Genomic DNA, 24892 nt, shown 5'->3' with positions numbered 1-24892 from the left:
AAGGCAACCGGGCTCAAAGGTCTCTACAGTGGGCTTAATTTCGCTCAGACTTTTAAAGAAATGGACAGATTATTTAATTGTTGGCCTCCTCTGTAAACATTTCTCAAAAATACGATTTTGATCACTGGGCAGTCAGGTTAAAGGTTGTTCTGACAAGTACCTGGGTAGATATCATTGCTAATTAAGGGCAAGCCCACACAATCCCTGGAGCTGGGGACAGAAATGATATCCCCTTCAGAAACTGGAGCGGTCTAATGAGGATGTTGCCTCCATTAGAGGAACTTCCATATCTTCACAAAAGTGATCTTAAGGGGATCCTCTGTTAGAGACAAGATTTTCTTAAAAACAATTTTGGATCTGTTCCCACACAACTGTGTAAAGCATCCTGCCCCCACTCCCAGAGTATAAAGGCTAATTTTCCCCCCCAAAAATTTAAAAACATACCCTCCCCCCCAAAAAAAAGCCCCATTTTATCTGGCTTCAAAGTCTATGCATGCTATATGCGTCCAGTGTGCCCACGGAATGCCTCATGTTTGACTTTGGTTTGATCACTGCGTTTAGAAAGACTGCCAGGTTTAAGGGCACAGACTTGGAAGCAAGCTGCATGAATGTTGATTTCTACATTCAAATTGTAGACTTTAAAGCCTCAATCTCATTTATTTTTACATGAAAGTCAAACACTGGCTTTCCTAGCAACCTAGACTGCCACACAAAGGAACACATCCAAAAAATTGAAAAGAAAAATAAAAACTGAAACTGCATTTAAGTAGCTAACTCGGATTTCCTCTACAGGTGCATTTCAAAAAAAACTTCTAAGAAAGTTTTTAATATAGGCGAAGTGTATATAAGTCCATATGGCTTTTGCTGGCAGCATAAATATATGCCATTTAGCAAATTTTAAAATGGCTTAGTAGATTCAGAAGTACAGCAGTGAGGGTGAGGTTAGGAGACAGAAACCACATCAGGTATCTGAACAGGGAGATTTCAATAAAATAATTATTTACTAGTAGGATATGGTTAACTATTTAACAAAATAATTGTTTACTAGTAGGATATAGTTAACTATTTAACAAAATAATTGTTTACTAGTAGGATATGGTTAACTATTTAAAGGGATAAAAAAGGGCTCTAAGGAGCCCAGAAGAAGCAGTTGTAAAAAAAAGAAAAGAAAAAGAAAAGAAAAAGAAAAAAAGCAGCTACTCTCTCTAATCTGGGAGAAAGTGAAAAAATGAAGAAACTACAGTCTGAGAGAGGCTCTCCTCCTCACCCCAGCCTCCAAGGCTGAGCAGCTGAGCGCCAGACTTCTCTGGAAAGGACGAGGTGCTCACAGGCGCATTCGGCCTGCCAGTGGTGAAGACACTTGTCAGAGTGCTCAGGCCACACAGTGGGGGACAGCCGCTGGAGGAGATGGCCGAGCTGCAATAGAAGCAGCCCACTGGAGCCGCTCCAAAGTGGCAGTAGGGATGACAGAGTGACTTGTGGCCCTGCTGGGATCCTCTGCGGGGGATGCTGGGCTCCTAATGAATAAAACAGAGAACCAGAGCCCAGAAGCGAAGTGTCTTCTCGCTGCTAAGTGCTTTGCCATTTCTGGGCCCTCTATGAAGCCTAACATCCTGCTGTGCTGGTGAAAGAGACGAGTTTACGGGGCCCCACTCCAGTAACACAAAGCAGGGCAGAGAAGGGTGGATTTGGAGCTGGGAGATAGTAGGTTCGTAGCTGTCATGGTGTACTCTTTTGGCTACTTAGCTTCCACAAGCGCCCACACCATCTAATACAGTTCCTAGTCACATGTGGCTACTGAGTACTTCAAATGTGACTAGCCTGAATTGAGATGTGCTAAATATAAAATACTGGATCTTGGACTAGGTACACAAGCTGATTTTGACTATAAACATTTGTTCTGTTATCTCCCTCCTCTCTTCAACATTGTTTCCAATATAGATATATTTATGGTACCCAATAAGTTCCAAACACATTCTTGCCACATAAAACGGTCTCAACAAAAGCAACTCCAGAGGAATTCATACAGTAAAGGATAAAAAGGATGCAACATGGTAGAAAGCAATGGATTGCGGATTAGAAAACAATCTAGCTTCTATTCCTGGCTCTGACCTCCTTGGTAACCCATTTAAGGCCATGTAAGTCTTTGGGCTTCTATTTCTACAACTGCTTGGAGAAAAACAGGACTGAATTATTTCAGTTTCATTCAAACTACAACATGAAATCCTTTTAATGATTGTAAGCAGGTATTTATAAAAAAACCCGAAAAAAAAACAAGTAGAATCTAAAATATCAGAATAGTCTACAGTCATGTTACCCTGAACAGCCTGATCCCGTCTGATCTCAGAAGCTAAGTAGAGTCAGGCCTGGTTAGTACTTGGATGAAAGACCACCTAGGACGACCAGGTGTTGTAGGCGTAAAAAATAAAAAATAAAATAAAAATATCAGAATATATTATATTTACTAAAGACATTTTCTGAAAACTTTTGTCTCAGGTATGTGTTTTATACGGGTTTGCATTATAAGATATATTTCTTACTGAGTGTCCCAATTACGGTTTGAAAGCCACTGTTGTAAATAATCTTTTAAATTCCTACATGGCAGTTTGAATTCTTATAGATTCATTTACTCTAAAATTATTTCAAGACCAGTAAATCAAGAAGCATGAAATCACAACTAGATATGGAAAGTTTTATTTATCAAAGCTAAAATTTATTTGGTGCATACTCTGTGCTTGCTATCAGGTACTTTCGCACATACCTTTTCCTTTAATATGTAAAATGTGAGGTATTTCACAGGTTTAAAAGAAACCAAAATAACAAAAATCTACTTTCTTAACTTATTCAGGTAAAAAGAAGAGTTAAAACCATTGTAAAATAAAAACAAAAGCAAACAAGTCAAACCCAACCAATTACACAATCTATTTCCATTTCCTTTTATACATCCTCTACATATACCAAACACTTTAGCATTAGAAGAAGAACCAATTCAAATAAAAGGGAATCTTTCTGGTAATTTTTGCCTACGGGTGCTTTTTAACCTACCAATTTTCTACTCTTAAGTACAAAGAACTTAAATGCTGTCAATATCTGAAATAATTTTCAGGTGATCTAATACTTTAAAAATTTAGTTCACATAGAAATACAAGCCTTAAAATAGAACTATTTTTCAGAGACAATTTTTCAACAGAAAAAGGCAATGGTAACAGTTCAACTGATGGAAATGATTTAAATAAAATACCTTCGAGAAAGTAGAAAAAAAGTGTAGGAAAAAAATTTCTAAAAATGTAGCACCATACCCTCAATAATTGAGCAAATTTCAAGATGTGAAAATTACCTAAGAATTACATGTTATATTTTTTTCAAATAACCTATTTTAATATTTAGAAGTTCAAATTATATGTTGTTATATTAGGTTTTCTGTCCAATTAGAAATTCAACACAGTGACATCAAGTTATTTTACAAAATAAAAAACAATTTCCTAACAAACAGTGACTACTGAATTATTACAAAGAAAAATTCTTTAACACTAAGCAATTTTATTCCATATGTAAACTTTTCTCAAGAGAAATATTGTGTTACAAACAACACATAATCTGATCAAGGTGTGAAGGTACTTGACAAAAACGCTTGATCTTCCAAGTGCTTTGCATTTCTTGAATAAGTTTCTTCAGAATTCCATTAAGTCCTTTTTCTAAAACCATGTAACAAAGTACAGCTCATAAAGAAACCAGATGTACAGCTGACTTTTTATTTGTTAAAGTATCCTCTAATTGAGTGCTGCCAGCAATATTATCACCAAATTACATTTTAGAATCAAGTATTGTATAGTCAATGATATACTTGGTTTGTGTATATATATATCTTTCAATGAAAAAACTGAGCTTCAGCACACTAAACTGCAAATGATTTATTTTAAATAATTGCTAGTTTCAGATATTTCAAAACCACAAACGCTATGGCAGCAACTATAATACACATACAGTTCTCTGAATGACCATTTTAAAGTTATATAATGGTGGAATATAATTTAACAAAATACAAATGACATTTATAGCATAAGGCTCCATCCATGATTGAATGAATAATCAGCAAATCGAAGAAAAATATCAGAGAAAGACTTTGAAAAGTAAAGCATGTTTCCAGTTAGAATTTATCCTTTCCTTCCTAAAAAACAGCTAATTATAATTTTCGAACAAAAGGTTTCTAAATTCTTAGAAAAGAAGTAAATTTCAGTTGCAGTAACTGATAAAGGTGAGACTTTACCATGGTAAACTCAAAATGAATGTCTTAGTAGCCAGAAGATACAACTGCTCATTTTTATAGAAGTAAAGTTTATTACATTTGAAACAATACAGCAGAAATCTCAAAAGTTTACTCATTAAATATAATTTAATTCTTACAAATCTCCTTTTGAAAATGCAATTCATATATGCTGCAACCTCAGAATTTTGAATTCAAAATGAAATATGAAGGCAGTAGTCAGGTAAATCACATCAGAGGCCTTTGTCAAATTTCTGTACAAATCAGTACATACCTCTTCTGTCTGTGATACTGTAGGGAAAAAGTGATTCTAAATATACCCAAGTAAATACAGAAAAATGCATTACTATTTGAGGCAGATCATGCTAAAATATGATTTACAATGATTAGTTTGCATTTAAGATGATAAATAATGCCTTTAGTTTGAACCAATGAAATCAACATTAGATTAAATTTTGCAGTATTTGCTTAGTCTAAACATCTGCAGTATCTGCTCAGTACTAAACATTAGTTGATCCGAGAAGTAAATAAGATTGGAAAAAGCAAGTCACCTGATCCTTGTTATGCTTATCATTTTCTCAGTCATACTAAATGCAAACAAATCAATACAGCATCAGGATTTTTCACATATTACATGAAGACTAATAACTATGAAGGCAGACTGTGTACCATGTAGTATTTAATAGATAAACTTGCAATGACCAACTCGATTTTTTAAATAACACCAAGATTTACAAGGCAAAATAAACATTTGATTAAAAAATTCTGCTCTTCAAGATACTTAAGTATCTTTTTTCTGTTTGAGACTGGTAAGGGTTGGGTCTTTTAAAAACCTGAAGAGAGGTTGGTAAGAGGAAAAAAATCCTCAATGCTTTAAAAAACTCAACGGGTAGAAGTCCATACAACTACTATGCTGAAGCAGCTGTTTTCTGTCTTAGATCCATTCACTTTCCCACAGAAGTAGTTCCTCCAAGCCAACTAAATAAAGATGTAAATCACCTCACCCATGATTAAAATTGAAGTAATCCTTCAAAAACAGGGGCAAGAGGCCTCACCCAAAAAGATCTTTTAAATCATTGCTAGCTGAACTGCTATTGGTCATAGTAGTCGGTGGCTGTGCAAAGTTCTGCGGGTTAAAGAAAGGATTAGCCTGCATACCAAAGGCAGATTGTCCTATCATGTTCATCTGTGCTCCCATTACTGAACTGCCCATACCTGGAGACCCTTGAGGAGGTACAAACTGATTAAGCCACTGGTTTGGTTTCTGTTGTGATAACTGGTTCATGCTAACTTTGGGTTTCTGAGGGCCAAAAAGATTATTCAGAGCAGACATATCAGTGGGTCTTTGTTGAGTCTGCTTTGTACCAACGGGAGGAACACTCACAGCATTGAAGTTTGGCAAAGTGGAAGGTGTTCCCAGTGTCATTGTGGTCACTCCAGGTGTGCTTGGACCACTGAAGAAGTTCTGGTTTGTATTAACCGGCATGTTGAATCCTGAAGTCTGAAAGCCCATGTTGGCATTTAGGCCATTTGTCAAATTTCTCTTTGTATTATCAATGGGTGTAGAAAACATCATGCCAAGGCCCATGGAAGGAACAGAAGTGAAGGTACTCGAAGCAGAAAGTTTAGGGGTACTAACAGAAAGGCTGGTCAAGGATGACATATTATCCATCAGTGTGTCTGTCAAGTCCTTGGTCTGAAAAACATGAGGGAATTACTTTATCTCCAAAAATTCCAAGTGATTTTCTAGTTAGTAAGCATATGATAGAGTATAGTATATAAAAAAGTTAAAATTAAGCCAAATAATCTATTCCAACTTGGCACACCACAGCACACAGGCCAAATCTAGCCTGCCAATACATATTTTTCTATGTTTTTACAGATGAACAACTTGTAATCAATTTGATAAGGAACACTAATTCTGAACTCCAATCAAATGGAATGTTGTCTCCTCCACCTCCCCCTAAACAGAACTGCATTCTTCTCATTAGTAAATGTGTACTACAAAAAAAGATACTCCATTATTTTTATATTTTGAACTTTATCAAAATCTTGTGAAAATTTGTTTATTCTTACATAATAACTACCAAATGTTCTTGATTTTGCCTCTTGGTGCACAAAGATTTTTCTCAGGGAAAGAATTTTAGTGACTAAGAGATAAGGAAAAATAATTTAAAGTAAGTTCTCATGAGAAAATTATTTTGGAAACCAGTAAGAACTCTACAAGCAGGGACCTTAATCACTGCCAAAGTACCAGCACCTAGAACAGTGCCTAGAACACAGTAGGAAATAAATATTGATAGGATATATAAAAAGTATTCCTAAATCGAGTTACAAATCCAACTACAAATGAAAAGCCAAATTTTGAAAATGACTTTTTGTTCAAAAATACGTAAATGCATGAATATTATATTCCTGACCATTTCTAAGTGAACAGAGTTGAATTAGTACCATGAGACCTAGTATTTTTTTTTTTTTTAAAAAAAACCTTCCTGTCCATCTTTTCCTCTTTATCGGTAACAAGCACTCTCGTGAAACATTACACATTAGGCAGGCTATAGAGGAGTTGTTGGAAAATCCTCTATGCCCATACTTCTTCAAAACTGCATATTAAAGTACTATTTGAAATATACCTTTATACAAGCACTAATAGGCAGGCTAAATTCTATGAAGATTAATGACCTGTGAAGAAAACAGAAAAAAGATTTCTGACCTGTTTGACTGGAGCAACAGGTGTGTGCACTTGAGGTTTGAGAGGCTGCTGGCTTTTCAACTTCTGTGCTTGTTCCTGTTCTTTTGCTAATTTTTGTTTTTCTTCAAGTGTAAGGGATGCCTTGAAACAAAACAAAAAAATCAACTGGCAACTTTATAACCCCAGGTGTAAAACAGGAGATTTCTTTTTTTTGTAAAGTATGTCTTGATAAGTTTGACAATACTTAGTAGTTTGCAAACTACTCCAGTGTTGGTGATTCCCATAGGTCGAATTCTTGTAAGATTTAACTTTAGGTAGAAATTCAAAGGATCTGTATTAAAATATGTCCAACATGAAAACATTATTTTAAAACCATTCACTAGAATTACATTTTTTTCAATGAGAATATGATCACGTGATTTCATTTTATAAAACTGGCAGATTCTTGTACAACTCTAGTCTAGCTCACTCCAAAAATATTTTAGGAACTCATCAAAAAGTTAGGGAAGAAGTGAACAGCTTTTGTCACAGTTAATGTCTGCACCAATTCAACATTTTTCTTTTGTCAGTCTTGCTAAACTATAAACTCAATAGTACGTTTTCTTATACTTTTGTAAACACTCCTCGCCTTTACACATACATATACTCTAAATTAGTTGAATAGAAGAAAATTGCCCTCAGTAGAAATTTAAAATTGACGTATTTTTTTTTTTAGTGGATGCTAACCAATATTTCAATTGGGAAGTATAATTTTATAGTTTATTATTCAAACTCAGAAGCAGAAGAGACACAGTGGAATTTATCAAGCAGTGTGACTGGCAAAGTGCAGAAGAAAAAAAAGTCAGGCAATGTAAAATGTTACCATGTGGGAGGCTGACTAATAAAGCAAATAAAAATCTTAAGTGTTTATTATTCTCAACATAGGTCAGGTCAAGTTCCACTAATAAGTTTTAAATTTCATAAAACTAATTAAAAAATGTTTCCTGTTAAGACACTAAATAGCATTTCCCAACAAAAATCTGTGGTTTACAGGAAGTCCTATAATTAAATAAAAGTACTAAAAAAAAAACAGTAAAGAAACTTACTCTTTTATGTTTATTCTGTAATCCATCCTCTCTATTTTCTGATTCACTACCAGTCAGAAAGTCTGCGCTGACACTGTTAAAGACTCTATCAATCTGCTGAAACAGAAACGGTCAACTGCTTGAATGACATCAAAAAATTGTAATTTTACTGCTTAAAGATCAAAATGAAGCACTGTCAAGCACTTCTTACAAAAACTCAAATAATCTAAATGTCTTCTTACCTGAGACCCAACATTTGTAACTTTTGTCTCTTCAGAAGCATTCATCTGATTTCCTATATCCAAAGATCTTCAGGAGAGTTGAATTATGACAAATAAAAAGAAATGCATATTTTAAAAATACTAAATAATTCATCCATGTGGAATTTATTAGAACCTAAACAAATTGCAACTTTATAAATCTTTTTCACTATTTACTAGTATTAATGTCTCCTTGCCTAAAAAAATTAACATTTGTATATGTCTTTTTTTTCAACTCAACATTTGAAATTTGCTAGAAAATTTACTCAGATGTCATAAAACAAGGCAAGCATAGTCTTACCATCAGAGAGCTTACAGCTCACTAAGAGAGAAGATATGAAATATGGAGAAAAGTTCAGAATCTGTGATTCTAACAATAAATGCTATAATCACTGTGATGTGGCTCAGACCTATGCCTTGAAAAAAAGGTGGACTTCAGACAGAATTTCAAAAGAAGGTTCATTTATACTTCAATTATAAATACTAGATATTAAAATTGTGTTATAAATTTTTAAAAATTATTTTTAGGGTTTCTATGCTAATATAGCCCATCCATCAAACATCACAAATATTATATACATCAGAGAATACTCAGACCATACGAAGGGCTATTTCGCATCATTCTACATCATGTGTATTTACTTACATAAGCCTTCATTTTGCACTGGGGCAGAAGCCGAAAAGTTTCTCAAATTTGGGAACCTTGCTCATGACTGGTATCAATTTTACTGATTTTCAGATGCCTTTTGGTTTAGAATTAGACTTTAACAAGTACCTAAAACCATGTGCTTTTTCTGGGGCAAAGAATACATAGTGAAGATTTGATTTTAATAAACTGGCATTCTCCAGTGAATAATTTCCACCTTTCCCTTCTTCCTTTGAATGAGTATTTTGCAAATAATTTAGAAAATCTCCTTTTCAAAGAAAAGGTGGATGCTGTGGTAATGCATATGAAATGAATGTTCTATAAATGTTTCTGGAGTGAAAGAGAAAGGGAGAAATGAAAACACCAAGGTTTTGCAGACGTGAAAAATATTTATAAGTGGTATACTTGGTGATCGGCACCGAGTTTACAAAGCCAGCAGCTAATGTTGAACAAGATTTTTTCTCAGAAATAGAATGCTCTTTGTGTAGAAAAAATTTTAAGACTATATCATATTATACTTTCGTACTCAGAAATGTCATGAGATTTTCAACAATGTTCTACTTTAACTCAGCTCAACTGAATATGCTAGAAAAAAAATTTAATGTTTTACATATAGTCAAGTTGAAATCCATCAATTTTTCTAGCCCATATTCCAGAAAATCAATCATGAGATAACTTTAATCTCACTCCTAGACATGTGCAATTCTTATGCGACCTACTTACTTCTGCTGTTCTTGCATTATATGAAGTTGCTCCAGTTTAGTCTTATGTTCAGATTCCAATCTATTAAGCATCTCTTTTATGACGGAAATGAAAGAATTGAACTGGTATAACAAGAAATTAATATGGTTATAACGTTTCAAGTTAGCAACAAATGTTATCTAATAATTTAGCGAATTAATCATAATAGTCTATTTTTACCAGAGTATGACCCACTTATAGCATTGTTGTCACAAGAAGGGTATATTGAAACTCGGTGTATTACAACAAACTTTTACAATACCTTAGTACACTGTTAATATAGTCAATAGCCTTTTATGTTCCAGAAAACGTATCTCAATTTTTATATTCTGAGTTGTCTAAAAGCAATTATTCAGGGGTTTTATCTAAATTCATCCCCAACCGTTTTCACATATTGATTTTTCTAGAATAGTCCAAAACTGAACATCTGAATTTGGGCATGTCTGGAAACAGTGTGTTTAATGATGAAAACAAAATTACTATTTATTCAGATTGTTATACAAATATTTAGCCAAAACTTGTTTTCTAAAAAGTTAGTAGAAATATTAAATATACAGAATCTTTCAAGTAATTAAAGTTAATAAAGTATATCTAACACTGTATTAATGTAATTTAAGCTTTGGTTAAATTTTGGTTAAATCATTCTTATGGTCCTTCAGGATTCTCATAAACAATTTATTTGAATAATACCATGTATTATAGGAAAAATCTAGAAACTGCTTGCTTCCTCTCCCCAAATTTTATAACTACAATTTTGTGCTGGGTGTTTACACATACACTATTTTATTAATACTCACAACTCTTCAAAGTTGATTTATTAATATTTGTTTTATAAATGAGGAAACTCAGGCTCAGCAAGAGAGACAGTAACTTACTCACTGATACTGAATAATTTACATGACACAAGTAGAATTCATACTGTCTGTCCCCAAGCTTTGTTCTTTTCTACTACATTACACTGTCTCTCACCAGGCTCTACCATCTGTTTATCTGCTGCCTTACCGTGAGAGTAATGAAAGGAATAGTTCCTTACCATTTCTGACTCTCTGCTAATTAGTTTAAAACTTTTTTTTTTAATTATTTTTTATGGTGACATTGGTTAACAAAATCTAGTAAGTTTCAGCTGTACACTTTACCAGTACGGCATATATATATTTACACTGTGTTCACCTCCCATAGTTAGATTTCTTTCTGTCGCCACATATTTGACCCCCTTTACCCCATCACCTCCTACCTCCTTGCTCCCCTCTCCCCTCTGGTAACCACCGGTCTATAGTCCATCCATGTCCATGAGTCTCTGTTTGTTTGTCCTGTTCATTTGTTGCTTTTAGGTTTATACCACATATAAGTGATATCATGTGATTTTCAATTTTTTCTGTCTGGCTTATTTCACTTAGCATGATTATCTCGAGGTCCAGCCATGTTGTCACAAATGGCAGTATTTCATCTCTTATGGCTGAGTAGTATTCTATTGCATATAGTTTAAAACTTTTCAATGAAATACAATATACTAAGTCACTGACACCTAAAAAAATTCACAAACTGAATGTAAGCAGTAGTTGTCTGAAGACACAGAACCCTGGCAGCACCGCTACTTTCTTCCGCTCTCTTCCAGTCATTTCCCATTCCCTTGCCCTATGAGTAAACACTGTTCTGACTTCTAGCAGTACAGTTCTGATTGCCTTTGTACTTTGTATAAATGGAAGAATTCAGTATATCTTCTTCTAATGTCTGGCTTCATTTGCTCAACATTATGTTAGTGAGATTCCTCCATACTGCTGCATGTAGTTGGTGCAGAAAAGTTAACATAGGCCTGAACTGCTATCCTTGGAAAGGCTTCCTTGCAAGGTTGGCCTTTGGCTGGTGCTCAAGAACTCAGAGAGTTCCCATCATTAACTGATGAATGATAGGGGCTCACAAGGCCTAAACTGTACAAAGAATACTTTATGCTGAACACCTGCTTTCCCTCTGGGAGTCTAGAATTTGAGTGCAGGACAGGCACTTGATCAGCCCCCAATAAAAACTCCAGGCACTGAGTCTCTAATGTGTTTCTCTGATTGGCAACACTTCATACATATTGTCGCAACTCATTACCAAGAAAATTAAGCACATTCTGTGTGACTCTACCTGGACATGATTAGAGAAGTTAGAGCTGGTTCCTCCCAACTTTGCCCTATGAGCCTTCTCCTTTTGCTGATTTTGCTTTATGCTCTTTCCCCCTAAGAAATCATACACATGAATACAACTGTATGCCACAGCCTGTGAGTGCTCAGAATCTGGGGGTGGTCTTTGGAACTCTCCCCCAGCACAAATTGTGATTATATTTTAATTTCTATGTGGAATTTGCTGTTTTTTAATCAAATGCTAAAACTGTTTTTTTTTCAATTACTTTATCTTTTTTACACAATGCATAATATAAGTTTAAATCAGAACTGACAAAATAGAGCAGTCCTAAATTAGGAACCATGTCTATGAAATCACAGAAAAGCAGACCACTCATTATAAGTTAGACTATGCTATTTAAAATTCCAGCAGATATGAATCAAAGTATTTCTGTTGACAAAAATCGGCCCCTAAAATATCAACCATAAAGCTGAAGAAAACTAATACCACATTTCAAATGGAATTATATATCCTGAAATAAGCATTTAGAACTATAATAAGACACCCTAAATCATAAATATAAGAACTAAGAGCAGAAATGCATATTGTCATCCTATTCTTCCCTAATGTTCACTATGTACCTTTGTGCCAGTCAGAATCTCAACTCTCCCATCCAATATACTAAGAAACTATCAAGCTCAAAACTGAAATCCAGGAACACAAACTTTCAGAGACTCGCCCTACCATTGTCGATGTAATCTGGGATCTGATTAATTTTATAAATTTCTCTGATTCCATGCACTTAGCATTCTCTCCTATGCCAAAAACTTTTGTTTAACTCCCAGCTTTCTGCTCCCTTCAATGCTGTAATTCCCATTCAGTCCTTAATTCCAAATCCTGCCTGCCTATTCATTTCTGACTCGGTTAAACAGTAACCTTTCCCAATCTTTTCCATTATACTTCATTAAACACCTGTTCTATAGTGAACAAAATGCTTTGTCATTACTCTGTATCTCAAATTTTCTCAATATTTTTGTTTCTGACACTGAACTAAGTGCTGGGGATATAATGAAGAATAAGCTATAATAAGCCTTCTGGGAAAGTCAGGCACAGAAGTACACAGCTGAAAATAACTATAGGGATAGAACTATGCAGAGATAATTCTGTAATAATATTTGAACACATTACTCCTTTGCTCAAACCTTTCCCACATTTTGAAAGTTTAAATATCTAAATCATACAGATATTTAAAATCTACCTAGTCTAGTCTCAATTTATCTTTCTCTCACTTATTCTTCTATTGTATTAGAGGTATCTCACTGTCAAATCAGATTATTGATTCCCGGTGAAAGACAGACGAAAATGGTTCCCAATTATCTCCTCATTCCGCTACTTGTACCTTTGTGCACCCTATCCTTAGGCATGGGCATGACCTGTGACATGCTTGGAACCAACAGAAAACAGCCAAGGTAATGAAATGGCATTTCTCTGATTATATTCTAAGAGACTGTAACCTTCCATCTTTCTAACAGATTCTCTCTTTCCGGTTTTGATGAAACAAGTTGCCATGTTGGAGAGGCCAATGAAGCAAGGAACTGATAGTGGCATCCAGCTAACAGGGAACTAGGAACTGAGGCCCTCATCCCAATAGCCAAAGGGATCTGAATCCTGCCAAGAACCATGTAATGGGCTTAGAAGCAGACCCATCTACCAACGGAGCCTTTCACTGCAGAACTATGAGAAATTCTGAGCATAGAATCCATACCCTGACTTGGCTGACTCACAGATACTGTGAGATAATAAACGCATGCTGTTTTAAACCTTCAAGTTTGTGCTAACTTGTTACGCAGCAATAAACGACTACACTCCAGACACATTACCTTAATGTTTCTTTATCCATGAACTTGCCAGCTGCAAATGTGAGGTAGCCCCAGATCCTACAAGTATCTTTGAACATTCTGCTCAATTACTATCCACCAATGCGGCCTTCAATAATCCACCCTTCCACCTCACATACTCCTTACTTTGAACCCACAAAACTTTCTTCATTTAACTTACATATTTTCACTGTTTTAACAATATTTATGTGTAATATATTTATATATTTAATGCCAAAGAACAGTAGGCTCAATAAATTGAATAAAGCACAAAACTACTCCTACCTGATTGAGATTGAGATTATTTTCAATACTCAGGGGAATCAGATGAGGCAATACTTTCCCAGCCAGCTGCTCTTTGGTAATTCCCAACTTCTTATGAGTAAAAGTACATTTGTAAATGCCTGACAGAAAAGAATAAGACACATTTTATAATTCAACACCACAAATGAGGAAAACAGTTATCTATATGAAATCCCTTAATAATCAGTAAAATTACAGATTTTTCCTTAACAATCCTTAGAACAAAAATGCTCTTACATATGGATCAGAATGATTTCAGCTTTATCTTCAGTTTAGACACCATGACATCTTTATCCTGTATTATTTTGGGTTTAAAGCACATTTAATAATAGTATAACATTAAAAGCCAATCAGAACTGGGTACAGCTCCTAGAGGGCAGCAGTAAGGTTACAAAATGCCCTCTACCGTGAAAACGTTTGAGTACACATTTCAGACGTTTCACTCTACTGGAGATATCTATTTCAAAGTGTGTAAGTATAGGTCCTACACCTTTGAATACCTCTTTAAGCAATTAGACTCAATGTGTTTAAACTTTAATAACTGAACTCAACTCCACACCTTTCCCTATTGTCTCACCTATTTATTTACCTGACCTTCAACACCCTACGTGTTACACCTATCCACAAAGCCTTCCTTTGGTCAACTGAGCACATTTGCTCCTCATTCTCCTAATTCTTTTGAGTTATGCTTTGTATACAACCCAAGCTTTAGAACATGCCACCTCTTACTATTCTCCTGTTAATGTTTACTTCACTTGTGTACTTAATAACTAACTACTGAGAACCTATTAAATAAATGATTATTTGCTGGGCACCACACTCATTACTTTCCCTTCAGTTGTCTCAATGAATTCTCACAAGACTCCATTTATAATGATATTATTTTTATCCCTAATTGACAGGTGAAAAAACTATTCAAATCACTCCAGGAACTGGAAGCCAGGACTTGCGCTAGGGCTCTTTCCACTATGCCAAACTGCTTCTCAAGACAACTAACTGCTGAACCCAAAAGTTTCATACCATATCCTAAAAGTTTTATATCTCCAGAGGTTCACAAATTACTTGCTGACCATTTCTGCAAATATTTACTGAGGGCTTTATAGCATGTGTTAAAAATTCATAGCTGAGTAATATACTTCTTCTTCAAAATTAACAAAGAACTTCAAATTTAGTAAAAAGTGAATTTTTTAATGTTTTTGTGATTCTTATAACAATGTCTGTTTCTATTAGTATAGCAGACCCCCAGCATTTCCAGATTAGACTTTCATAGCTTTAACTATTTATAAACAATTTCAGTTTCTTGACAGAGTAATGTGTAATTATGCCGATAGAACAGACTGTGCTATAAGGCTAATATGCTTCATCAGCCCATCACATAGCAATGAAACATACTGGTTAAGGTTTAAACGCATCTAAATTAAAAACCAGCTCTACCACTTACCAGTCGTGTAATCCTGAGTAACTAACTTCACCTCTCTGAACCTCAGTTTGCTGATTATAATGCAGAATAGTACCTGTACACTGGAATTTGGTGGGGACAAAATAATGCAGAGAAAATACTTGGCACAGCATCTTTTACAAACTGGGTACCAAATAAACATTAGGTATTACTATTAAGACTGGCATCAGAATTTTAAGTAGCTTTGTTTGCCTTTGATTTGGCAGGAATAACTACACGCTATCATGATATTTATGAAGCTAGGATTGCCAAATGTCTAATTCTTTTGTAAATGTCAAGGTTTTACTGCTTTTACTAAAATTAACACAAAGAAAAATTATATCAAGGCATTTATCTCATCATTCTTTAATTACTGAATGTAATTAATGAAATGTACTGAATGAAAGGAGAATACAATGGTTTTAGAGATTGATTTCCATGACTGTAAAATGATAAAGTAGTATCAAATGACATTAAGGTTTAAGCTACCTAAAATTCCCATGAGGACTGCGGGTTCCTTGGATGGAATTTGTTGTAAGAAGGGCAGGATATCATCAAGTACGAACCACTTATCCAAGTATTCCAAAATCTTTCCTAAGCACACTAATGAATTAACACGAACCTATTAAAAGAGGTAAATTGAATTAGTCATTTAAGTCTTTGCAATCTAGAACAAAATACTTAAGTATAAATTTAACATTCATATAGATACATTAAAAATCTCAAGAATAAAAGTTTAAAAGCTCTCATCATTTATTAATATATGAAATTCACATATTTACTAATTCCCCTGACTTGTTTCAGAAAGAATTTATGACAGCTTTATCAGTATACTAGTTACTTAAAGGTATGGAATGACTTCACTTTTGTATCATATTTTAATAAAGTGATTACGACTTGAGAAGCTTTACAATATGTGGTTAATAAGAACCTTTCTTTGGGGACATCTGAATTGTAAAAAGGACTACATTCTCCCACCAAGCAGTCCATTTTACTGGGCTTCAAGTATTTTTCTCTAACTCAGGTTCAATTCATTCTTAAACTAAATGTTTTAGCAACATGTATGTAAATAGTGTCTATATTTGTCTTACATAAAGTTTTCTATTTCTAAATATATCTTTAATACAGTTACTAAAACCTGATATTTAAGAGTTCTTTTATCAAAATTGTCTATATTCATTTGACTATTTTGATAAATATTTCCCACCCTATTTTTTAGCTAGAAGTTGTTTGAGCCATGATCATACAATCAATGAAACTCTAATTTTCAAAAAAAAAAAAAAAAGTAAACTAAAAAAAGAAGAAAACAATTTAGTTTAAAAAGCACTATATTTCTTTCTGCAAGAAATATGAGAAGAATTTTCTGAAAAATAACATACAATTATTTTCTGAAATTCAAACACGAGGGATAGTATAAATTCAAAAAGATATCTAAAGGCGTAACTTGCTCTTAGAATTAGTCTTATAAAAGGAATTGCTGCATTCTTTATATATGTGTATATGTATATAAATACACATAAACTGGAAATATTAGTTTAATTTTATTTTTCTTTTATGATGTATAAAATATCATGTTAAGTCATGAAGAAAGAGCTCTTAGAGCATTTTACCTAACTCTGCGATTAATTTATTTAATATTTATTTTATTTACAATTCTAACTCACGACTCATGTTTCAGCAATTTCCTAGTTAGAATTTTTAGACCTTAGAGGTCTATGCCTCTGAATGCAATTCAGGAATGCACATTTGCCACTCTGAAGGGAGGAGTAACGAACAGGGTATATAAAGTGCAAATCCATTCCAGAATTACTATTCCAAATATTATATTCATTATAACTCCTTGTAAACAACATGTTTCTAAGGGTTCACCTGGCATCTTAAAAAGATATAAACATCATTGGGCATTAATATAGATCATGTAAGTATCCATGCCTCCCCCCTCACCCTGCATACATACTTGGAACTGAACTAGAACATCTACTTTGACAAAATGTATGCTACCATAAAATATGACATGGTTTATGTGATTTTTAAAGGGCATTTTGAAAACTTAATTTTAAACTGTATATTACCATCACCTATCTTGAAAACTTCATCATAAAATTACAAAATTTCAGAGAAATCGACTTCATTTCAAATCCTTTTAACGTTGATGAAGAGAGACTCAGAAAGGTACAATGATTTGCCCAAGGGCACAGGGATAATTAGTAGCAGAGTCAGAATAAGAACTGAGTTTTCTTAACTTCACTTCATTCATGTTCATTTCAGTAAACGATGATATTTTTTCCTACTTTGGTGCCGTTTTCCAACTCAGAGACTTTCTATCAAAAAAGCATGAACTAAAATGGACTGAATAGCTATAAGGTAAAATCATGCCATTTAAATTGCTTTTGCCTATAATTCTATTAAGTTACTGGTATTTATTTTTATTTAAATTCACGTTTCACCAAAAAAAGATGGATGAGATCTCTCAAGAACTGTCTTTACAAAATGCAAGTGTAATAATACGCCTGCTCTCAAAACATCAGTATAAGAACTGATTAGGTGAAGGAAGTATATTTCTTCCTCTTTTTTTCCTAAAGCTGCTATTTGAGAAGAGTATTCAATGTTACTATAAAGAAATTACAATATTTTTATAAAGAAATATCAATGATATAAATCTTATGATTTAGTTAGAGAAAAGGTTGGGAACATTTACTGCTTCCAATACAAGATAATGGGAATGTCATTTATTCTACTTCCTTGACTACCAAGTAACTTAGAATTAAAATTCTGTATTCAAAGGGGACAATGACCCTTACCCTAGATTTCTGAGTACAACTATTTCTCCCAACTTATATTCTTATCAATATATTGCTTTATTGTACCCTTTACTTTTTTTGAAAGTGGGTGAGGGATCAATTTATAGACAGATGACTAAAAATAAAGGCCTGTTATAAAAGGAAGCCATTTAAAAGTTCTTAGGCTTATGCACCAAGTTAAACTCTCGTGATTATTTTAAAACTACCAACAAAATAAATTGTGAATTAAAGCAGAAAAGGATTAAGGAAAAGAAATTACTCAATTTTTTTTTACTGAAGTACTCAAAGTTAAGAGACAGGGAATAAGGTCCATGATGCACTATTGTAAAATTATATATCAGAGAGAACTATAGCTATTGCTCACTTTTATAGTACTACATATAGGTTACCTATAGTCGAGACAAAATATATGAACAAACTATAAAGGATCATTAAACTAAGAAAACTATTTAAACCATTGAGAAGTGAAAGAAAAACAAAAATTAATATGCAATTACTTACAGCAAGGGAAGATGTTTGAAGACATGCATTTTTAATTCTTGGAATCAAAGCATTTTTCATGGATGGGTAGTCTATAAGATTTGCAAAGGTTGGAATGATGTTTAAACAGAGTTCCTATTAAGAAAATAAATCAGATCAATCTTAGGGAAAGATTCTTTCACCCTCTCATACATTAAAAAACATTTTGCATTTGCATAGCTAATTTGTCACATAGTTTGAAAGAAATGTCTTTGTATGTTACATCGACTGGTCCTTTTAACTATTTAGAAGAATAGTTTTTATCAGTTTTCAATTTTACAGATGAGAAAACAGGCTTAGAAGAACTTACTCAAAATCGTTAGGTCATAAAACTAGTCTATGGTACCAAAATTCCCTGGTCTCATTCCTAATTTCTCTCCCTGATAACACAATTCTTCATTTATTTTTAAAAATAGGAAACTCAGGAACATCTAGATTGTTCTTCTTTTATAATGAGGGATAATTAAGATCAAGGTTATGTAAAACTATTCCTCTTAGCTGTTACATATATCAATATAATGGAATTTCTTAGCTGTTACATATATCCGTATAATGGAATATAAAACAAACATTAAAAAAAATACCTTAAAAGACTATTTAATAATATTGGGGAGAAAATGCAATAAAACACTATTATATAATCCAAGTTTTTGTAGCAAAGCATAAGAGAAAGGATTACTGAAGAAAATGAAAGTATATGTATCAGGGAAGGAGTTATTGACAATGTGGTAAGCTTAAAGACATTCATTTGCAGTCAGCAGAGAAATGAATTAACTACCAAGACTCTGTTAGCAAAATGTTGAAAAACATTTTGTTTACTTTAACTTATTCCCCAATTTCTAAAAGGCAGATATAAGAGAGTTATGTGTTTTTATCCACTCAAAACTATAATAATTAAGTGGGTGGCATCATTGAGGATAAGAAATAAAAGCTACATTTAAGGGACCATTTTCCATAGATAGGAGAAGAGAATGAACAAGGGTGAGCAGTCAGTGAGATACTGTGCTTCTATTACTAGAGGATACCGTACTCTTTAAGAAAGATCGGTCTTTAATTGAAGGAGGTAGGGAGAGAGGACCATACTGTATAATTTAGCAGTAGGTTACAAAGAGGCAAATCTTATATTGTGATTAAATCACTTAGCAAAAAAGATTAGAGAGCTGTCTCCTTAGAAGATAGGATGAAGAACCCAAGAACAGGAGATTGAAAGAAAAAACTCACGGAAGTCTAATTAACAGATTCTCAGAAATTTCTGCCTCAGACTTTATCTTCCTTTATAATTTGGTGGTGGGGAGGGAAGAAGGAATATAGCTTCTATGTTTAATTTTAAAGGTACATAATATAATAAACTGGTCACAGATATATTTCTATTAATGCCTATAAGCATCCTAACTTCTGTAAACCATCGTCTACTTTTCTAAATGTTTTCCTAAACTCTCTAGCCTCTTTAAATATACCTAAACTTCTTTAAAAATATCACTCCAAAAATGAATTTCAGAAGTTACTTTCAAGCCATCTACGTGAATGAAAGCTTGAGGAAAAGATTTTTGTTTCATGCTCTTGCTTTAGGACTCTCACAGCTTAGACAGGCTTTATCACTCTTACCAAACAATGTTGATAACAGTTCATTGGCCTGGTGACTAAATGCTTATATTGAATAAATATTGGAAGTGCTGTTTTCTAAAACTCAGCAAAGTTGCATGAGTCAATGCGAATTACATATTAACAATTTCGATAAAATACTGGCTGATACTTATTGGCAAAACCAACCCCTGTACTAAGACAAATAGCCTTTCACATCACTTCCCTCTCCCTAATCTCACTGAATATAAAACCAGGCTGGCTACACGCAGCCTGTGGGAATGTTTCAGGAAGCTACAACTGATGGTTTTGGGAAGGGCTAAAAAGTAGGATTAAGTATACCTTCCGCAATCAACCCATGCCAATGGGGCAAAGGCAGCATATCCTTACCTTTAAGAAGGCATGATCTTACAAGGAATAAAATTTTAAGATCAACTTCACAACTATGAATAAACAAAAGAATTTAGCAAAGACTGAACTAAGTAAAAAAAAGTGACCTTATATGTGGTATTAGGTTCACGTTAAAAAAAATAACACTTTGGTCAATAACTTTTAAAAATTAAAATTGTTTTTCTTTACTATAATCTATACTATAACACAGAATTTCCATAATAGCAAAGAAATTATATACTTCAATATGAAACCATTTTTGCATGCTCTTAACATGCAAAACCATGTTCTTAACATGAGCATTTATTTTCCAAAGTAAACAAAACCCCCTCGATTATACTTTTAATAGTGATCTAAAATTTTTTCCCAGACAGATGACCCTTAGAATAAAAATTTTAATAGGAAAGCTACAAAACGACATGTTTGGCAAAGTACATGGTGTTTTAACATCATCTTTGTGACATAACGGCATGACTGTAAATATGTTAGGAATGGACACACTAATGACTACCTGCTTTTCTCTCTACCTACTATACAAATTAACTGCAATGCAGAAGCAATGATGCTTCTAAATAGAAGATTAAGTTACCAAGCATGAAAGAAAATTATGAATATGAGAAACCTACTGTTTTCATAAGAAAAAGGCATCTATATCTTTGACAATTTCATTCCTGTTAATCACTCATTTAGGAAGAAAGTATATAATAATCCAAACTATAATAAATCAAATTTTCTGGAATAAGTACATTTCTGATAGATAAAAACAATGTATCATTTCACTTCCTTAATACAGGTATTTGTCAATTAATTCTTTAAAGTAGTTAAGATTGGGTACATTTTAGTAACAGAGTATAATGCGAGTCAATGGATTTATATATACTATTGAGTTTTATATAAAAGGTTTATGACCCAAATCCCAAATGCAGTTTACCTCTTTCTTTTGCTTTAAGAATCAAAATTGTCATTAAAGGGAAAAATATCAAATATTATACCTGGATCTGAATGGAAGGAGCCTCCAGTGCTCTGTAAACCATTGGCAGGACACTGTTCTTTATCTCATCAGGAGGAGTTTTGGTTAGTAGCAAATCCATCTTTTGTAGGAAAATTAACAAAATCTGTGTAGAAAAAAGGAACAATGTATTAAAGTCCAGAATCCTTACGAGAGTTTATATATGCCAAAATTTAAAGTATCTTCTAAAGAATAAGTTATATATTTTTGACACTCACCATGTTGCTAGCCTGAGGGCATGGAAGACAAAAACATATAAATCAAGTCTCTTGTATTTCTAGAAGCACAATTATTTAACATCTGCACTAAGTTAAAACATTTAAATAAAGATTAATTTCCTAACTCTCACATATCTCCAGTAATACAGCACTCGTCCACAAGTACCAACTATCTGAAAAGCTACTGGGTAAAAAATAAAAGCCTGAGGCTGGCAAAGTCAGATGGCCCAAAGAACTAACCTCCATCTCTCAAATTTCTATGAAGTTCAAGAGCAGAATAAAAGGTACAGAAACGAGGACTGCCAGGAAAAATTCTAGAAACATTTTTAATTTTCCCTGACCATTCTTTCATTTGGCTGCCACCATACACCTAAATTATAAATAACAAACTGGCCTTTCTTTGTATGCTAAATACTTAGTTTTGCCAAGGCTCAGTTAAAAATTTTCAGAAGAAATTTTTAGCTAGACTACTAAGGGAAAAAGGAGAAACAAAGAACGGAAGTAAGTAAGAATTCAGGTGCTAGGTTTCTTAGGAGACTGCTTTGATGCACAGCTTAGTGAACGTGTGGCTCCACTACCTCCCCCCTGGCACTTGACTATGTTTGCATAATTCTGATTCAAAGCTTACAGTCCCTCACCTCCCCTTTCCTTAGCCAAGGTAACTCTTGCCTTACCACCACTGACTTCAAGGGAGGGACTGCAAACAGACTGTCATAAAGCCATTAAATCGGGCAGTTGATAGTTTACTAATAAGCTATTGCCATGTGATGGCAGACACAAGTAAAAATATTTACTGTGTGCCATAAAATTTCATTTAATCTCCAACAACTTCTTTCATTTTGGAAATGAGCAAAATGGAAGCTTTAAGAGAGTAATGACTCATTCAAGTCATACTTTTGGTAAAGAGATAAAGAAGAACAGATTTGAACCCTATTGCCCTACTGCTCTTAAATCCAAGACTGCCTTGAATTTGGCAAATAAACACTGTACTAGAGTCTATTATCAGAGACTAATTATGTTTTTCACTCATAATACATACACATATTACTTCTGGGTGCTATAAACATTTTCCCTCTTCTGGTGAAGCTTTTCATTAACAATACAATGAAGAGAAAATACGAGCATAAACCATCTACAAATGAAAGACCTTGAATAACAAAATGAACAAAAATCAAATAAAAAGAAATAATTAGAAGTATAGGAGAAAAAGAAATATATTTCCCAAACCTATAACTTTCAATTAGGCCAAAGGGAACAGTATAACAGATGCAAAATCTCATTACAATCAGTTTCCTGAGATGGTAATTCATGGAGCTGCAGACATTTACTGGGAAAATTCAAGTATAATTTTGGGAACAATTCACTTCAAACATGCAAAATAGCTGACTGAGGGAAATGAAAAGTCTCTCATACTTACCTCAACTTTTTTAAAAGTCACATATCTATTCCTCTTTGTTTTCAATGATAGTCATCATTGACTAACATAACTGAATAACAGCAGATAAAGAGGAAAAAATATCTACATACATACCTGGATTGGCTCCTGCTGTTTAAAGACAGGGCCAAGTTCAGGTAGAATTAATTTGACATATTCTTCTTTGGTGCATTCTTCCGCAATCAGTAGAACATTGGGCAAAACAAAAGGTACCATGTCAGGGTTTACAAATTCTGAAGTCAAACAAGGCAAAATTCTCTGCACAATGACACGCTGAAAAGCAAAAATGTTTTCATTAAATGAAATTTTATTTCAGGTCTTTAGTATTAACATTAAAATCCCCAATCCCTTTGGGTAAGGTGATCATATAATTTATGGTTGAATCTAGGGCACTTTTAAGAATAAAATGGGGTGGTATTGCTAAGTATGCCAGGATAAAAGGTGTAACTTGGGAATGTCACAGATAAAAGGGGACATATATTCATTCTGTCTTTAGGAAACCTTCCCTAATCAGTTTTCAGTGATGTTTTCCCTCTTAATTCCTTCATTACTCATGATTCATATAACAATTTAAACACTGTCCTGTATTGTTAATCGTTGTTTCATGCATATTACACTTACTATAAGGGCCTTGAGAGAAAGGACATTTTTTTATGTTTCCTCTTTATTCTCCATAGTATGTAAATAAAGGGCTATACAAACAGTACATAATCAATGAATGTCTGACATTTTTGCAACCAGAAATTATTAGTTTTCCAACCAGTGGCTTCTTTAGCATTCACAAACAATTTTTAGACTATAGTACTATATACTATATAATAAGCCAGAGAGGGAGAGTTAGAGGAAGTGAAGAGGCCAGTATCAACACTGAAATATCCCCTTTATTGTGAGATAGTGATCACCACAATGACAGCTTACAGACTTCTCTTCTGACATTTAATGTCCAAATGCTGCCTTCGCATAGGTGGTATCCTTCTAATTTTTTTATCCTATTTAATTATTTTTGGACAATGCAAAAAAAAAAAAAAAAGGTTCACTAAATTTTTGGCTTCAATCTGCAGTCTTTTACAGTCATTTATGCAAAAGCTACGTTTATTTTTTTCGAAGAGTTATCCTAAGTCGAAATAAACTTTAAGTTCTAAAATCCTGACTATAATAAGAAACTGATGAACAACCAACCTTTGGCAGTTTTGGGAGAACCTTTGGAAGTCCTTTGAAAAACTGTGATTTCTGAAGATTATCTCTTTGGAATAAAGTGTCAAAATACTGCAGTGTTACTGCACCAACATCATCAAAGAACGGAATCTAAAAACAGAAAAATAAAATTATTTTGATAAATATTAAAGAACTCATATCTGGAACTGCCACAGTATGGCAAAAAATTATTCAGAATATTGAGCAAAATGCTAAAGACAACTTCATAATAATTCTAATTATAAAAATCAAAATAAAGAAGTAATAAATTATTTTTCAAGTTCAGGTTTTCAGAATCAGTACTGTTGAGTTGGCTGGGGTAACATTTTCTTTACATAACTAGCATAATATTGAAAG

General features: G+C 33.6%; 1 protein-coding gene across 4 annotated transcripts in view; it reads right to left on the bottom strand.

Moving 5' to 3' along the window:
- Positions 1-2678: 2678 nt before the first annotated feature.
- The window catches only part of SCYL2 (SCY1 like pseudokinase 2), a 55275-nt gene continuing 33061 nt past the window's right edge, over positions 2679-24892 (bottom strand). For 3 of the 4 annotated variants that reach the window (XM_036237338.1, XM_036237337.1, XM_036237339.1), the window contains exons 8-18: positions 24521-24646; positions 23438-23614; positions 21672-21794; positions 18691-18804; positions 15878-16010; positions 13933-14051; positions 9650-9750; positions 8263-8329; positions 8042-8137; positions 6978-7097; positions 2679-5960 (exon numbers count right to left, since the gene is read on the bottom strand). In XM_036237338.1, coding sequence (XP_036093231.1) covers positions 5316-5960; positions 6978-7097; positions 8042-8137; positions 8263-8329; positions 9650-9750; positions 13933-14051; positions 15878-16010; positions 18691-18804; positions 21672-21794; positions 23438-23614; positions 24521-24646 — 1821 coding nt within the window. In that variant the 3' untranslated portion in view covers positions 2679-5315. The remainder of the gene's footprint in view (positions 5961-6977; positions 7098-8041; positions 8138-8262; positions 8330-9649; positions 9751-13932; positions 14052-15877; positions 16011-18690; positions 18805-21671; positions 21795-23437; positions 23615-24520; positions 24647-24892) is intronic. The other variant, XM_036237340.1, reaches the window with a different exon arrangement.

The sequence above is a fragment of the Rousettus aegyptiacus genome, unplaced genomic scaffold, assembly GCF_014176215.1.
Source record: "Rousettus aegyptiacus isolate mRouAeg1 unplaced genomic scaffold, mRouAeg1.p scaffold_m13_p_2, whole genome shotgun sequence".
In the NCBI taxonomy this organism is placed as follows: domain Eukaryota; kingdom Metazoa; phylum Chordata; class Mammalia; order Chiroptera; family Pteropodidae; genus Rousettus; species Rousettus aegyptiacus.
Note: the sequence above shows the minus strand (reverse complement) of the source record. Positions and strands in the feature narration are given on the sequence as shown.